Raw genomic sequence first — 17,862 nt, 5'->3', positions numbered from 1 at the left:
AGGATCTTATTTTCTTATTTATTTATTTATTTATTGTGTGATTTATTTATTTATTTATTCTTGAGAAACAGAGCATGAAGTTTCCTGGGTTTGTGGAGCAGTGTGGGGAGGGGAAAGCACACGATTACTTGGTCCCCAGTTGGTGGAACTTTTTGGGAAGGATTAGGAGGTGTGGCCTTATTTGAGGAGTGTGTCACTGGTGGCAGGCTTTGGGGTGTCAAAAGACTCACACCATTTCCGGTGCGTCCTGCCCTCTCCGCCTCCTCCTCGAAGAAGAGGATGTGAGTCCTCAGCAGTTCCTATTGCCACTCTTCTACTCCCCTGTCAATGATTCTAACCCTCTGAAACTGTAAAGCTAATTAAATGCTTTTTTAAAATAAATAAATAGCCTTCCTTATGGTGTTTTGTCCAAGCAATAAAAAAAGTAACTAACATTACATCAGAATCTCAATAACTATATTCTCACAGTACAAAGCTTTCCTGTTCAGTGGAGAACATGGGTGTTAGCATAGAGAAGAGAAGTAATTAAAATAAGGCAATAAGCAGGAGTGGAGAAGCAGACTCTGGAGAGAACTGAGCTGCGTCTTAAGTGTGCTGATATATTGTTTTGGGACAGTTCTTAGACTTCTACTTCCCACCTCTGTAAAATATGATGGTTGTATTTATTTCATGTGATTGCCAGGAGAACTAAGTGAGACCATTTCAGACGCCCGGTGGAGTATCCAGTGCATAGAATAGCCCCAATAAATGTTGATACTTTCCCCTGTGAGACCTCGACCGTATAACTGCTGAGACTATGGAGGGAAAGTATGTGCTTTACGAAAGTATGCTGCGTTGTATGGCTGAACAGCGGGAACATGGGGACTGCATTTCCTTACTGTATGTTTTAAGTGCTTTTTCTCCTTCTCTCCATGCAGGGCTTACCACCCAAACAATGGAAGGCAGACGTTAGCCACCTGCATTGCCCAGAGCCTACGCTGTTCGCCTTTTCATCTCCAGCTTCTCCGGCCCTACGTGGGAGATCATTGCGAGAGCTGTGGCTACCCAGCTTTCAACAGTCTAAGAAGGAAGCCCAGGCACTGAGGTGGCTGGTGGATAGGAACCAAAACTTTTCATCGGAAGAGTTTTGGGCTCTAGTATTTAAGGACTCATTTTAAAAGGTACTAGACTGACAGAGTAAGCTTAATTCTCTTGGTGGCCTTAATATTTGAAGATGAAAGATGATGGCTATTCCACCGAGCCTCCTTTAGGATAGGGAGTAATTGTAGCAGTTCTCACAAAGAGCCCTGGCAAGTAGTAGCTGTGAATTACTCCTAGCAGTTGCCTCTGTATTTTTAGACTTTTAAAAATGGACATTGGGTGCCTTCAGGTTATGCATTTGGACCCAGGGACTGGCTGTCTTCTGTGGAAACCAACCTAACGTCCTGAGCTTTCCTTGCTGCACAGTTCGTTGTGAGTGCGTGATATGCACCTCCCTGTCAGCAGCTCACTGGTCCTTGGCCAGCCCAGTTTCTTGAGGCTGGGAATGAATGAACCATATCAGAACTTGGCAGTGAGAGTCTCCATCTGTTCTCAGGGAAGTGAGTGAGTAAGAAAAGCTCTATCGGGCTCCTCTGCTCCCCCAGTCCATGTTCCCATTTTCCTTCCTTTCCTCACCTGCAAGCCACCTCGCTAGCCTCCCCTGTATTCGCCTCACCTGTGCCCTCCTCGCATTTCCCTCTGAAGGGGAATTTTCTAGAAAGCTGTAACTTCTCCTGGCTTCTCCACCAGTGAGATGTCAATGATAGTTTCTGATCCAACAGAGGCAGGAGAGGAAAAATAGTCAGCTTCGTGGCAAACAGCCATTTGTTTTGATCAAGTTGTGGGATGCCAGTGCCCTGGGCTCTCCTCTGGTTTGAAGCTGATTGCCCGTAGAATGATGGATACAGCCTGTCAGTGGGGGCAGGCAGGCTGCCGAGGAGCGTTTCCTAGTTTCCAAGGCTGACACCGGCAAAGGTTCAGCTGGGTTATCTGGTTCCCTGCTGGAGCTCTCTGAAAACAAGGAACCACACTGACTTTCATTCCAGTAGATGGTAGGAAGACTTCTGGCCCACAGCAAAGCCTTTTGGTAACTGGTGTGTTGGCCTTTGTGTTTATGTGGGAAGGCAAGCCATTGATCTCTCCAGCTGTGGCAGCCAGTCTGCGAGATGAGGATTGAAAGCGACCCATTTTTGATGAGCGGTCGGGTCACCTTGCTGGTGGCAGAACCTGCCTGTGGAGAGTTTCTCCTCATCTCACATCTGTCACGGACTAAACATGGGCGTAGACAAATCTCTTAACCTCCCTGGACCTTGAATTTGTATCTTAGGAAGAAGTGGCCTTTGAAGTTGTGACTTTTTAAATTACTCATCCGAGTTTAAGACGGTTAATTTCACAGGTGCTTTTTACTCAAGTGGGAATAAACTGGCATAGATGTGTGTTTCTCAAAAGAAATATAGTCTTTGGAGGAAGGGTCGTATGCATTTTACATAATATTGGAAATGAAGGGGATTCTCTATTATTTTATCTAATAACATCAACACAGTAAGTGTTTGAAAAGGGGTTGTTGGTGTAAAGTCAGGCCTTAAACTGTATGCTTAATGAAGTGGAATTCTATCTGAATCCTCAGAAATGGTCTGCAAAAGGATTTATATCTTTGACACAATAAAACAGTAGCTTCACTTTGCATAATTGTCTAAAACTAATGCTCAGTGCTTTCATGTGTGTCTCAAATCTCAATATGTCAGGCGATTCTTAAAACTTTTTTGAGAGCTTCAAATATGCCATGACGGAGATGATTCTCTCCCTCTCCTCCCAATGCCCCTGCAGTGTCCTCCCCTCCTTTGTCTCCTTTTAAAGTCGAACACAGAATATTCTCTCATACAATATATCCCAACCACAGTTTCTCCTCCCTTCACTTTGCCTAGCTCCCCTCCACCTTCCCTCTCCTGTAGATCTACTCTCCCTCCATTTCCTCTTCATAAAGACCTCCAAGAAAACAGCTCAATAGGACAAAACAAGGTGCAGTAAGACAGGCAACAGCCCTAATATTGAGGCTGGGTATTGAATATATATTAGAACACACTCAATCCGGTTAGTTCCGGTTAGTGCTGCTCGTCTGTGCATGGATAAGCAACCACACACTGGTGCCTAGAACACTCTCAGCGTCCACTTTCTCAACTGTAAGTGACTCCTTTGTGAGGCACAGAGTCTGGCGATAGACTGTGACTGACTTGATCTTTTGCAGGTCTGTTATCGTTAACCCCAGCTGCAGTGAGCTCAGCTGTGTGCCTCAATGGCGTGTCTAGAAGATGGCATTTCACAACACTGGTTCCTATCCTCCCACTCTTCTGTTCTCCCCATCCCCCTTTCCTCAGTGTTCCCTGAGCCTGACTGGAGCAGACGTTTGAGGTAGATGTCCCTTTTACGGCAGAGCCTTTCATTCTCAGTACTTCTGACCAGTTATATCTCCCCAGTGGTTGTTACCCGCTGCAAAGAGAAGTTCGTCTAAAGTTCTGTTCTAGGTATAAACAAAATTTATTTCCTTTTTTAAAATAAATTACTTTTTCTAGAATTTCATACATCGATATACTTTATTAACATCGTTTCCACCCATCTTCCTCTGCCCCAACTTCTTTCCCTCACTCCTTTTCAAATTCATAACTTATTTGTTTATAATTAATATTACATATATAAACACATATACGTGTATAGAACGTACTAAGTCCATTTAGTGTTGCTTCTATGTTCATGTGTTTAGGCTTGACCACTTGATGTTGGGGTATAACTCTAACCCTAACCCCTAACCCTAAACGTGATTTTTTTTGTTGTGGGAACAAAGTCCCCGCTGGCTTCCCACAGCTCAGGTAAGCCACCAGTTCTGTTCCTGTCCTTGAGGCTCCCTCCCAGTCTTGTACCTAGAGAAAACTGTTTTGTTTTTTTGTTTTTTGTTTTTTTTTCTCTTTCTCTCAGCAGCCACTGACTGCCCATAATTTTTTTTTTATGATACCATTGTGTATTTTTATTTTTTTTTCTCTTAGGATCATTTATTAAAAAAAAAGTAAAATAATTGCAAGCTGAATGCAGAAACACATCAATACATCATCCATCTTAGTCTAGTAGATTTCATTCAAGACATGAAGGGATGATTCAATATGTGGAAATCCATTGATATAATTCAGTATATAAAAACTGAAAAAAAAAGTCACATGATTATATCATTAGATGCTGAAAAATATCGGGAAAATTCCATCATTTCTTTTCTTTTCTTTTTTTTTTAAAGACACCTTCACACTCTTTACTCCCTTTACCTAATGCATCCTTAATGCACAAACAACCTAAAGAATCCAATTAAAAGAATCGAAGTTTACAACACGGCGGGACAGCGAGACCGCCATGGTTCTATATCATGACACAGTGAGTGAAGGGTTAATTTGGAATTTCTGCTCCATAAACTGTTCCCAAATGGTTTGCTGCACCCATAAGAGATAAATACACAATACTGCTGCTGCTGATCCATAGTGTGGCTTCTTTTCTTTTCTTTTCTTCTCTTTTCTTTTTTTTTTAAGCTGAGCACAACTATTATCATTTTGTAATTAAAAGCATAAAATATATCTAACACCCAGTCCCACACTACATCAGTTATACAGAATATTTAGTTATCCATTCCATTATTATCCATTATTTAAGAAAGGCCTAAAATCTATATTATATCTTGCTAGCTTGTACACTATCTGATAACTATCCAATAAAATATGTATTTTCAGAGTTAAACAGCCTGATAGGCTATGAAACTAGAATCAGTCTTCAACCCCATCAGAAATCTGAGAACGACCAAATATCTATACACATAGGAAGCCTAACATGGCTTCCAGAACTGAGAGGTTGTAGAGACAAATCTCCACTAGTGCAGTCGCCTGTTAGGAACATGTGAGTGCAAGTCTTCAGTCTTCGGGCCCAAAATCAACTGACAGACTCTTGAAATGGAGATTTTGAAGGGCTAATCACCCTGTCTTGGCAGAGTTTATCAGTCAAATATTCTGCATAATTTGTCCTTTTCTGGACAGTATAGTCTGCAGATGAAACAGGCAGTTTTGTCAAGTGGCTGCCCAGCCACAAATTATTTCCTCACCTGAAGGTAGAGATGTTCACATTCTTCGTCCAGGGTTGTTTCCATGTGTTCTTTCTTGATTGCTTCTATTTCCATTTTTAATTCCTTCAACTGTTTGATTGTGTTTTCCTGGAATTCTTTCAGGGATTTTTGCGATTCCTCTCTGTAGGCTTCTACTTGTTCTCTAAGGGAGTTCTCCACGTCTTTCTTGAAGTCCTCCAGCATCATGATCAAATACGATTTTGAAACTAGATCTTGCTTTTCTGGTGTGTTTGGATATTCCATGTTTATTTTGGTGGGAGAATTGGGCTCCGATGATGCCATGTAGTCTTGGTTTCTGTTGCTTGGGTTCCTGCGCTTTCCTCTCGCCATCAGATTATCTCTAGTGTTACTTTGTTCTGCTATTTCTGACAGTGGCTAGACTGTCCTATAAGCCTGTGTGTCAGGAGTGCTGTAGACCTGTTTTCCTGTTTTCTTTCAGCCAGTTATGGGGACAGAGTGTTCTGCTTTCGGGCGTGTAGTTTTTCCTCTCTACAGGTCTTCAGCTGTTCCTGTGGGCCTGTGTCTTGAGTTCACCAGGCAGGTTTCTTGCAGGGGAAAAGTTGGTCCTACCTGTGGTTCCAAGGCTCAAGTTTGCTCGTGGGGTACTGCCTAAGTCCTCTCCGCGGCGGCAGCAACCGGGAAGATCTGCGCCGCTCTTTCCGGGAGCCTCCGTGCACCAGGGTTCCAGATGGCGTTTGGTGTTTTCCTCTGGCGTCTGGACGTGCGCAGAGTGCAGTCTCTTCTGGTTTCCCAGGCGTGTCTGCCTCTCTAAGGGTTTAGCTCTCCCTCCCACGGGATTTGGGTGCAGAGAACTGTTTATCCGGTCTGTTTCCTTCAGGTTTCGGCGGTGTCTCAGGCGCAGGGGTCCTGCCGTTCCTGGGCCCTCCCCTACGGGAACCCAGAGGCCTTATACAGTTGCCTCTTGGGCCAGGGATGTGGGCATAGGTGGGCAGTGTTAGTGGTCTCCTCCGCTCTGCAGCCTCAGGAGTGCCCACCTGACCAGGCGGTGAGGTCTCTCTCCCACGGGGTTTGGTAGCAGAGAGCTGCTGCGGGCCGGGATCCGCGCGTGTGGGACTTCCGGTAAACACAGGAAGTGCCCGGTCCTAGAGGAATTTTGCCTCTGTGTGTCCTGAGTCTGGACGTGCGCAGAGTGCAGTCTCTTCTGGCCTCCCAGGCGCGCCCGCCTCTCTCCATAATTCTTTATCTAGGGATGAGCCCTCGTGTAATTTCACCTATTCCCAACGGCACGTTGACGGGTATGGCCATTACCTGTTCCCACCGGCATGTTGACGGGTATGGTCATTATGTAGGTCTTGTTTAGGCAACTGTTTCTGTTGAGACTTCATGGGCACAACACTGATGTCATGGCTAGAAGACATCTCACACCAGGTAGCATGGTCCTCTGACTCTTACTATTTTCCTTCCTTTCCTTCCCTCCCTCCCTCCCTCTCCCTCCCTTCCTTCCTTCCTTTCCTTCCTTTCCTTCCCTCTTTCTTTCTTTCTTTCTTTCTTTCTTTCTTTCTTTCTTTCTTTCTTTCTTTCTTTCTTTCGATTTATTTTATGTATATGAGTACATGGTCTCTCTCTTCAGACAGACCACTCAAGGGCATCGGATCCCGTTATAGATGGTTGTGAGCCACCATTGTGGTTGCTGGGATTTGAGGACTCAGGCTCTCTGGAAGAGCAGGCAGTGCTCTTAACCACTGAGCTATCTCTCGAGCCCCTGTTTTCTTTTTAAAATTGAAATTGTTTTTCAGTCAACACCTTCTGATTTCCCCTCCTCCACTCCGTCTCATATCCTCCTCACCTCCCCACCCACCTATCTATGACCTTTCTTGCTCTAAAACAAACAAAAACAAATATTAAAAAAGCAAGAGACACCCCAAACCCTCACATTTGAAAGCAAAATATATAAGCAAAAGACCGATAAGACAAAAAAGTGTAAACAAAACAAAATGAGCCAAAAAAAAAATCTACAAAAAAATGCCATTGAGTTGTGTTGGCCAAGTACTCTTGGGCACAGGGTCTACCCTGAAGTGTGGTTGATGTACTCAGTGACACTGTATTGGTGAAAGCCAATTTTTCCTTGGCCACCAGTTATAATTTGCACGTAGCTTCTTGGTTAAGGGTGAGAGCCTATGCAGCCTTCCCCTGCTCAGTGCTTGGACTTCATCTGTCATAAACCTGTGCAGGTCCTGTGCATGCTGCCACAGTCTCTGTGCGTTCATATGTGTATCAGTCCTGCTCTGTCTGGAAGTCATCCCAGCACGCAAGGGGAAAGGATTCTTGATCCTTGACCAGCAACTAAGGAAGGCAGTTGTCTTCTAGAGAAAGAGTCATTTTTCTTTAAGGGTGTAGGCCACGCTCATGTAGATCAAGCAGCACCCAGGACTATATGGATAGCATTAATTGGAGTCAGGGTTATTAAAAAAAAAAAAAGAGGACATGGCATTGTGGGGTGTAGGAGGTTGGGCATATCTAGGAAGAACTAGGGAAAGAGTGGGTGAATTTTATTAAAATGCATTGTTTGAGATTCTCATTAGAATTAATAAAATTATTTTAATAAATTATAATAAAATAATTAATAAAAATATTTTTCATTGAGTATATTTTAATGAAAATAAATGAGGCCTTGTGGGACCCTAGGTACCCACAGATTTGAGACTTGCATGCTTTGAGACATTTTCGTTACTTAGCATCTGCTGCTTCTTTTATTAGGTCTTTCTTAGGACGATGCCTTCTGACAGTCACTGTTGCAGGGTGAGAAGTGTCTCCTAATCTCACAGGCTTCCTGTCTCCAAGTAGAATTTTTGAATGCCTTGGTGCACTTTCCTGTGTTTCTCCTATCACACCATGCTTCTCTACACCTCACTGTCTGTTAGCTGCTTCAAGGAGCCATCATAGTAATGCCAGTGCAATAGTCATGTTACAGTACCTCAGTGTATTTCACTCGGGTTATTCACAAGGATGAAGTTTCTCAGCAGCATGAGAAGGTAAACAGGGCTGGAGGGATGGCTCAGCAGTTAAGACCACTGACCGTTCTTCCAGCTGTTCAGTCAGTTCCTGAGTTCAAATCCTAACAACCACATAGTCGCTCACAACCACCTGTAATGAGATCTGATGCCCTCTTTCTGATCTCAAAGACAGCTACAGTGTACTTATGTATAATAAATAGATAAATAAATCTTTTTTTTTAAAAAGAGAAACTACCAGGACTTTTATGAAGATGATTACTAATGTTTGCCCATAGTCTTCGTGCCTTCACTTGAAAATGGAGACTGTCGCGCACCCAAAGTCTCGCCAGCAAGAACGACGTGCGGACACCAGGATCCTTCTGCAGCAAAGCATTTATTACATCTTGAAGAGGAGAGACCCGGGGCCCAGAAAGGCGCTGCTTATATACACCCTAATGTGGCGTGTCCACACCTGATTGGTCGCTTACCCATGATCTCATTGGCACGCCCCGGGGTGGGCAAAGACTTGGCGCGAACACACTCTTGCACATGCGCACACAGCTAGCTTCCTGAAAGGAAGTCGGGCTGGTGGCAGCGGAAGCCAGCGCCATCTTGTAATGGCAAATGCTATCACGGCTTTCCACAGGAGACAGATTTGACTTTTAGTCAAGCAACAGATGTAAAGTTTCTGAGATGAAATGCTTACTGGTTTAAGGACTACATTCTAGTAGCCAGAATGTAAGTTAGAGCCATTATCATTATTAGTAACTGGATGCATAGTAGGTTGCTTGGAAGAAAAGTGAAAACACGTGTCTTTCTTCCCCATTCGTACATTATGTATTACATGTAGGAAAGCTAGCTCAGTGTCTGCAGGACATTGAGTCCAGCAGAGAACCAAACTGAAGCGAAAAGCCTCACATGATATTATGTATTTTATAAAGCCTTTACAACACAATTCCTGCTAAAGATAATCAGGGATCTTTTCTGGTGTTTTCTTCCCCTAGTTCCGGGATGCCTAACTCACTTTAGGAACTTGGACAGCAGCACCTCATTTCTGATAACAAGTTCTATCTTAGTCACAGACTAAGTGGCTTATTTTCTATACTGTCACAGGCTTGGTGGCTTACAAATAATAAAAATTTGCTTCTTATCTTTTTGGAGGCTGGGTCCAAAGGTCCTAAGGTCAAGGTGCCAGTAGATTTGGTATCTAGTCAGAGGCTTCTTGGCTCACAGATGGTGGCCTTCTTGCTGTGACTCCCACAAAAGCAGGGGAGTGAGCTCTCTGAGGTTTATTTTATAACATTTATCCACCCAGATGCCCTACTTACTTCCTAAAGGCTCTACCACTCTATATGGGTGTTTTGTTTTGTTTTGACAGGGTCTCACTATGTATCCCTGCCTGGCCTGGAACTGTCTGTATACATCTGGCTGTTTTCAGATTCACAGACCTGCCTGTCTCTGCCTTCCAAGTGCTCAGATTAAAGGTATGCAGCATCACATCTGGCAAATGGCAAATATTTGATATTAAATTTTTAGCCTATCCAGGCCATACATAGCACCAATGTAGAGTAAGTCGACTCCTCAGGAGCAAGACAGGCACAGTTTGGCATAAGTAATGTGTCTTGGAGTAGTCAAGGTGTAGTGTAGAGGATCAAACAAGAACAGTGGTTAGTTTTGTTTCAGAAAACTTGGAAGTCTTGACTATTTTATAAAATGTCCTTACTGTACTGTAATTAAAAAATGTTATTAGTGAATATTTTTACTGCATATTGTATTATCAACATATTCTATATCTACACATATATGTTTATATATACATATACTATGTGTATATATAATATAGCTTAATAAATATAAAGTTCATATATATATATATGATAACTGGAAATGTTAGGAAAAAGTCAAGGGATATAGAGTTATGCCTATAATACTAGAGTAAGAAAAATAGGACCAATATATTATATTAATTATAATAATTATACATTATATTATATGTAATATTATATTATAATATATTATATTAATTATTTTTTCAAGTTACTTGGCCTTTTGACCCATTTTGCCATATGCCTACTATACTAGCTGTTGTTCTGGTGAAATGGTTTTGACGACTAAATAAGCAAATGTTCATAGTTTACATTTTATATAAGTGTTGGTGTCCATAGCCACTACTCTTTTATTTGTGAAGACCGTGACTGAGATCTGTCCAGGAAGACAGATTGGGGAATGATAAGTTATGGGGATGCCTCTTTGTTCTTGTTTGTTATTCGATATGTATTTATTGAATGCTGTGAAATAGGCATTGTGTCAGGCGATGGAATGACGTAAGATATAAGCGAGAGAGGAGGTGAAAGGGTTCTGGGGAGGGCTTTGTGATTTTATTAAAACCAGGGACTAGGAGCTGCAGAGAAGGCTCAGTGAGTGAGAGCGTGGGCTGCTCTTGCATAGCACCCATGTTCGGCAGCTGGTTAATCCAGCTCCAGGAGATCTAATGCCCAATCCCGGACTCCAGGGATATCCTCACCCATCCATTCCTCCTTGACACTCTCCCTTTCCCTCTCCCTCTCCTTCCAAGGCCCATAAAATAAATCATAGAAAACCAAACAGGTATGAAGGAATGCCCAGAGTATTCATAGTTACCCTTGTGGGACTTTTGATAGGTTTGCGCACAGCCTCAGACAGCAGAATGACTGGAATGGTCCTGGGATAGGAAGGGACAAACCCTATAAACCTGCCTGTTTGATTGATGAATACGGTTTAGACCTGAAACCCAAGGAGGATCTTTTGTTGCCTTCCCATTACTCTGACCTGAGTCTTGGAACCAGGCCATTTAATGGACCCAGACTGAGAAAGAGGACAGAATTGACTAGGTCTGTAGATCTGTGTCCCAATTATTCATTCCCAGAAGATCAATGAGGAGAAAGAAAAGAGAAACCTGAGAAGTCTTCTGGGAGCAGACCTGCTCTCTCCTGTGCTCCATGTGGTGTGGATGTGGGATTACACATACAACAGCGCAGGAGTGAGCCTTTATACACACTAGTGACTTCTCTCCCTGTAACTTTGGCCCATCGCTTTCCCAGGCTCACATGCATGGACTTAGAACCTTAATAGGGTTAGAGATAGGGCTCATTGAGGATCTGGGGAAGGGCTTGCAGTGTGGGGTACAGCAGAGGTGACCCCCTAGGATTTCATTCTCATTGTGTCGGGATGGACAGCCTGATTTTCATCAGTCAGAGGTGAGGCCCTATCTGAGCAGTCATAACATAACAAGAGAGACCTTTATCTGTCTTCATGGGCTTCTTGTCTGTTCTCTGTTGCTCCTTTATACTTCCTAGAGCAGTGATCTGGGAGGTTCCTTTAATCTGTTCCACTGAAGCTTGTGAAGTGTGTCAGGACTGGACAGTGATGGCTGCTTCAGAGGACATAAGTCCTCTATGTTGCTTACGAACCCCACGTCATCCAATCAGGAGCACAAGAAGACGTTCTACAAGTAGCTGACAAAGGGTGATACAACTATTCAAAATTTTGCTACCATGGACCTAATTTTTAACAACGATTGAGCTGATTATGAGGTTTAAAGACTATCACTGTAGGTGATGGGAGTTTTAATGGTTTTGAGGCTGACCATAATCTAAGAGCTTTTGAGATGAACTTAAGTTGTTTCTCAAACACACAGAGTAAACTCCTTAGACGAATCTACTCAAAGGAGGGGAGAGAGGGCAATATTATAAAAGAATGTCCGTGATAAAGCAATAAAAATGATTAATTAAATCACTGTGTGTCTTTTTATTCTGTGTGAGGGTATTAGTCTAGAGAACAGAAATTACAGGATGGATGTACATTTATGTTTAATATATAAAGAACTTATTAGGCTAGGTTCCTTCAAATAGTAACAACTAAGTGACAATTGGTGATTGAATGTTATGGAACAGGCATTGTGACAGGCAGTGTAATGATGTGAGATGTGAGTGAGAAAGAAGGTAAGAATTGTGTGGTTGCCTGGCCCTGAGGCCAAGGGCCTCAGTCATGGCAGTGGTCCCACGGCATCTGCATTTTCCCAAAAGAGGCTGAGCACCCAGCAGTTGCTCAGTTCACCTGAGAGGTTCCTGGTCCTTAGTCCATGATGGACACCGGGCAACATTGTTTTGCTATCAGTGATAGAATTGGTAGCAGCAGCAGCAGCAGCAGCAGCAGCAGCAGCAGCAGCAGCAGCAGCAGCAACTGAAATCAACTCAGTGGCCAGAGCGAAAGTCAGGTGATGAAAGCTGAGGAGTCTTTTTCTTCCTGCACTGCCTCCAGAGGGTTCTGCTCACAATCAGGCTCGTTTCTTCGCTCAGCAATCAAGATGATTGGATCGGGATGCTTCGTCAGGAGAGGCTTCCTCCCCAGGTGGTTCTAATTTGTGGCAAGTTGACATTAAAACCAACCGTAGTGACAGAATTGGGAATGGACATAAGACTACCGCCTGGGCTGGGAAGACAGCTCATGGGAAAAGTGCTTGCCACAGAAGCCTGAGGACCTGAGGTTGCACCCTGCTACCATTCTCCTAAAAATGTCACATGTCTGTAATCTCAGTGTTGGGAGGTCAAGACAGGAAGATCTCTGTGATGGTGTAGTCACTTTGGTGAGCTCCAGGTTCACTGAGAGGCACTGTTCACACAAAAAGCAAAGAATGGTTGAGGAACACACTGGAAAGAAACCTCAGGCCTCTATATCCATGTATACATATGTGCATACACACGTGCATAGGCCCACAGGAGCAGGTACACGCACATAGATTTCAAGTTAGTGCAGTTACTTTCTGAAGTAATGCAGCCGCTGGAGGGCAAGTCCCAGGGAACAAATGGGAACAAAGTGCGCGTGCTTTCCCAAGAACACGCTTACTCAAAGCAGACCATCTGGGAAACTACATAAATGCAACCTTGAGATATTTGTCAGTTATTTTCCTAAAAACATAGGGAGCCCGTCACTTTAAAAGACTAATAGAATTGGCTGTCAGTGATTAAAAATAAAACAGCCTTCAAGTGAAAATGGAGATTTGGGGAATCGAGTATCCACTTGCATTAAACCTGATAACTGCCCAGCACGGACGCTCCCGAGGAGACGAGGGCAGGAATATTAACAAATGTTATGCTTGACACAGAAGTCAATGGTGGCTAACGGCACTGGGCGGGGCTGTCTTCTGCGTTGCCTTTTCTAATTCTGAGAGTGGAGAGAGAATGTGGTGGGGGCTATCTTAATTTAGTTTTGTGTTTTACTCGAAGCATTCCCGAGTGAGGTTTCGAAAATATTGATAGAGCTGAGGCCCGACGGCTCACCACTCTAATCTCAGTGCTCCGTGGACTGAGGCAGGAGGATCACAAGTCTGAGAGCAACTGAGGCTACAACAGACGACCCTGTCTCTTAAAACAATGAAGTAACACAGCCAGGTACTGATGATTTGAAACCGAGAGTAAGATGAATAACGGTTACAGTCACCGAGGAAAATAAGGCCGTTTGTTTTTTATTTGGAAAACAAGAAAAGTGTTTTCATATTAAAACAACTAAGGAAATAATTATTGTTTTGGTCAAGCATCCCAGAACTTATTCATAGATCTAATAAAGCTTTATTGAGCGCACAAGAGTGAGCCTAATGGCTGTAAATCATGTTACCGTGGAGTTCCTAATTGTAGTAGTGGATGACAAATTAAAATGCTTCAGCAGAACATAAAACATTCAAGGAAGTTTTTTTTTTCTCTTTGTAAGAGCCTGGTGAGACGGAACTTACCTCTGGACCCCTACTACTCCATGTGAAATGTGATATAAGTGTGCAGTATTTATGGAGCATATTAAATGGGCTGTATTCATAACAAGAGTCAAGCAAAGCACTAAGAGTTCAGTTTTGCACCAACCAGGGAGCCTGCACAGGACTGGTCTAGCCCTCTGTACCTATGTTAGAGTTGTATAGCTTGGTCTACTTGTGGGACTCCTAATAGTAGGGGCAGGGGCTGCCTCTGACTCTGTTGCCTGCTTCCTTTGGGACCTTTTCCTCCCACTGTGTTGCCTCCTCCAGCCTTAATAGGAGAGAAGGTGCCTAGTTTTACTGCAACTTGATATGCTAAGGCTGGTTGATATCCATGGGAGGCCTCCCCTTTTCTGAAGAGAAATGGAAGGGGGGGGCACGGAGGAAAGTGGTGGGGAGGGACTGGGAGGATTGTATGCAGTGCTGAGGATCAAACCTGGGTCCTCATGGAGGCTGGTTGGGAAGGTGAAAATAGAAGTACATACACTCCCATCCCTAACCCAGAGACAATCCCCAATTGATAAGCATTTGTAATGAGCATTTAGCATTCTCCTAGGGAGTCTCTCTGGGGAGTCTAACAGAGGATTATTCAGGGTGGGCTTCTTGCCCAGCTGAAGATGGCAACAGAAAAAGAACTTAACAATATCACTGGAGGTTCCTTATCTCATGATGTCCTGCCAAGGCTGATTTCTTTTTAAATTCATTCATTCTCTCTCTCTCTCTCTCTCTCTCTCTCTCCCTCCTTCTTCTCCTCTTCCTCCTTCTTCTTCTTCTTCTCTCTCTCTCTCTCTCTCTCTCTCTCTCTCTCTCTCTCTTTCCCAACCCTCCACAGGTCTTTTGCATATATATGTTATGTTATGGCCTCCAGTTTCATTTTTATGGGATTCTTGAGTGTGTGAAAAAAATGTCTTCTACATAAATTTCATGTCCCTGTTGGGGGGGCTCTTCTCCTTCTGTTTGTTTCCTTTCTATTCTGGTGTTTTTATTCTACCGTATTCTATTTTATTACTATACCATAGAAACCTGCTTGTGTGCTGCTTGATTCTTTTTCTATGATAGAAGTGTCTCAAGTAGCCCAGGCTGGCATTAAGCTTGTCCGCATCTCTCAAGTGGTGATTGTATGCAGTGCTGAGGATCAAACCTGGGTCCTCATGGAGGCTAGGCAAGTGCTCTTCCCACTGAACCACAGACTCAGCCCTGAAACCTGCTTGTTTTCTAAGGAAAGCTAGAGATGGAATGGCTCCACATGGGCGAGGAAGAGGGGAGGGACGAGGAGGAGTAGAGGGAGAGAAACCATAACCGGGATATATTATGTGAGGAAAAATAAAGCTATTTTCAATAAAGGGGAGGGGGAAGGTGTTCAACTCTGCAGTTGGTATGTCTAGAAGCAATCATTTGTATAGAAATGTCTGAATGAGTCAGTGCTTACTTAACGAGAGCAGCTTCAATGGGTGAAGTTTTATCCTACGGGCTGCGTTCAGTCACCATCTATGCATGTACATAGGCTGGACGGATGCTTGCTTCCGTGGGCTCACCACTGTTACACCCAACCCCCCATCCCAACAAAAAAAACTCAGTCCTTGTCAGAAATTATCCAGCTCCTTGTCAAGAGGAATAAATACCGGAGTTTTTAAAAAAAAAAGGAAAAAGAGTCAGGGGAAGAAAGAGGAAACTTAAGGTTCACAGAGAAACATAATGTTACCTGTGCTAGCAAATGACTGAGGCCAATTAAACCAGCAAATGAGTTATCTTCCAATTTTCTCTTTGTAAAGCAATAATAGCCAAGAGCTAATAGTCACTTAAAGTTATTAGATCGTGGGAAGAGTTATAAAAGAGGGTTTTGATATAAAAAAGGATAGACGCTCATATTAAAAGATGGGATTTTATTATTTTCCATGACGAAGTGAGGCCTAGAAAGGTCCCAAACCCCACTCTTACAGAGCCACAACTTTCTCCTCTCCAAGCACTGGTGTTCTTGGTTTGGGGACCTTTGGACTCAGGCTTGGAATTCCCCGGTCACCCCGACAACCTGCTCTTCTCAGTTCTTGTATAATTCTTGGACCAGGAATTTTATCAGAGCCCTCCTCTTTCTCCAGCTGTAGAGAATAGGCAGAGGGGCGTCTTGAAAACTATAATCACATGAGTCAAATCCCTCAATAAATCTCGTGCAATTCTCTAAGTCTAACTCTATGACTGTCTTCCTCTACAGCTATATCAATATCCGCTATATCTCCTATTGGTTCTTTCCAAAATTCATATTCTTAACCAAGTTTTAAAAACAAATTTCCCAAATAGACTTTACCAAACAGATGTTCCTTGAATTAGACAGTGCTTTCATAATAATATTTGTAAGTTAAAAATGTCTTCTGTCCACCTAGAGTGCTGAATTACATCTCAGTCAAAGAGGACTCTATGAAGTGCTGATGTTTCCCTCAGGATCCTGAACCTCACTGGAGACTGACCTGCTGCTGCCACCAGACCTCACTAGAGAGTCTCAGATTGCATGACCCCAGTGTGGGAAGAGATTAAAATTCAAAATTGGAAGTCCAGTTCCATAAATGTGTAATTACTTTCATAACATCATGAAGTTGAGAATACTGTAAGCTGAGCCATCATACGTCCGGGCCCATCTGTTATAAAAAGATTCTCAAATTTTCCCAAACTCTGGAAGACTAGCAGCATAGGATAGACAAGTATGGACAACCTAGAGAAAGAGTTACAAAAGTCCATTCTAGGGTGATAGAAAGAGTGTTAAGCTGTTGGGGCAGATTGCTCAGTGGAGCTGATATACAGATAGTTCCAGAAAGAAAGGCTTCCTGTCGACCCCCCCCCCACAAAGCCCACACTTCATTTGCAAGAATTCCCCAGACAGGAAATACCATGTTGCAAACTTTGTGCTTTGGAGACAGACTCACAACAGTGTCAAATTTCAATGCTCTGAAGTGCTCAGTGAGCCTTTGGCTTCTGAAGACTGGCTACCGAGTCAAACTACCATACCTGGCTCTCGACATGGGAGGCTTGCCCTCAGCACTGCCACCCTTCACTGCAGACTGTGGTTTGATCCACAAAAATCATCATACAGCCCCAGTCCAGGTTGCACAATCCCACAGTGAGCTGGAGGGCCATTCGTAGGAGGTGGAAAACAAAAAGAAAATGACCCATGGTGATCTGATGTGGACTAGAATCCGTTCTGGCTGTGGCGAGAAGGGCCTTGCTGTAGAACTCTGTTAAACAGTGATCTCATCTCTGGCAGCCTCTGAAGTGACCTTGGAAAAGACTTTTTAGTCTGTGTCAACTTGATCGGAACCTCTAGACGAAACATGCAAGTTCAGCCAAGCCATGTGTTCAATGTTTGTTTGACAGTCTTCATTGCACTGGGAAATCTCAAAGGAGCTCTACCTACTACCCTCCATTGTCTTCTTTTCTGTCATTGGCACAAACATATTGGGGGGGGGGGAGAAACATCTGACAGTGTAAGCACAATATGCTATTATATGGCAGTTTGGGGTTTGAACAGTAGATGACCTGAATGTGATGGGAAGGGCCAGGGACATGTGTCTGCAAGAATTGACAAGTTATTTGAAATATTCTCTTACCCGCTCTGCTTTGCAAGGAAGCGAAGCTTGGGCTCTCTTGAGCTCTGCCCACTGGGATCATTGATTAATTTAAAATAGCCATGGCTTGTTTGCAGCGGTTATGTAGGAGGGTAGCATAGTCTAGGCCAATCTAAAATGAGAATTGCTGGGGGTGAGTAACAGCTACTCTAGTCATCTTGCATGGACCCCCATCATTCAAAGTCTGCTTTGGCAATTATCCAAGAGAGAAAACAGCAGCAAGCTGCTCTTCCCAATGGGGGATTTCACTGTCCATTTGGGTCCCTATGTTTACTGAGTTTTGAAGAAACCATGGCAACCGTAGTCGTCTCTGTGTCCTCTCCCCTAAATGTTTCTGGTTCC

At 43.5% G+C, this 17,862-nt stretch overlaps 1 protein-coding gene across 5 annotated transcripts in view; it reads left to right on the top strand.

The window, feature by feature from the left end:
• Positions 1-11,895, top strand: part of Fut10 (fucosyltransferase 10) — an 89,987-nt gene extending 78,092 nt beyond the window's left edge. For 2 of the 5 annotated variants that reach the window (XM_017600206.3, XM_039094750.2), the window contains one exon: positions 918-2,704. In XM_017600206.3, coding sequence (XP_017455695.1) covers positions 918-1,157 — 240 coding nt within the window. In that variant the 3' untranslated portion in view covers positions 1,158-2,704. Of the gene's footprint in view, positions 1-917 lie in introns of all 5 variants that reach the window. The other 3 variants (XM_017600205.3, XM_017600204.3, NM_001411761.1) reach the window with 3 other exon arrangements.
• Positions 11,896-17,862: the final 5,967 nt, after the last annotated feature.

Source organism: Rattus norvegicus, chromosome 16, assembly GCF_036323735.1.
Source record: "Rattus norvegicus strain BN/NHsdMcwi chromosome 16, GRCr8, whole genome shotgun sequence".
Lineage (NCBI taxonomy): Eukaryota > Metazoa > Chordata > Mammalia > Rodentia > Muridae > Rattus > Rattus norvegicus.
This window is presented reverse-complemented; position numbering and strand designations above follow the sequence as displayed.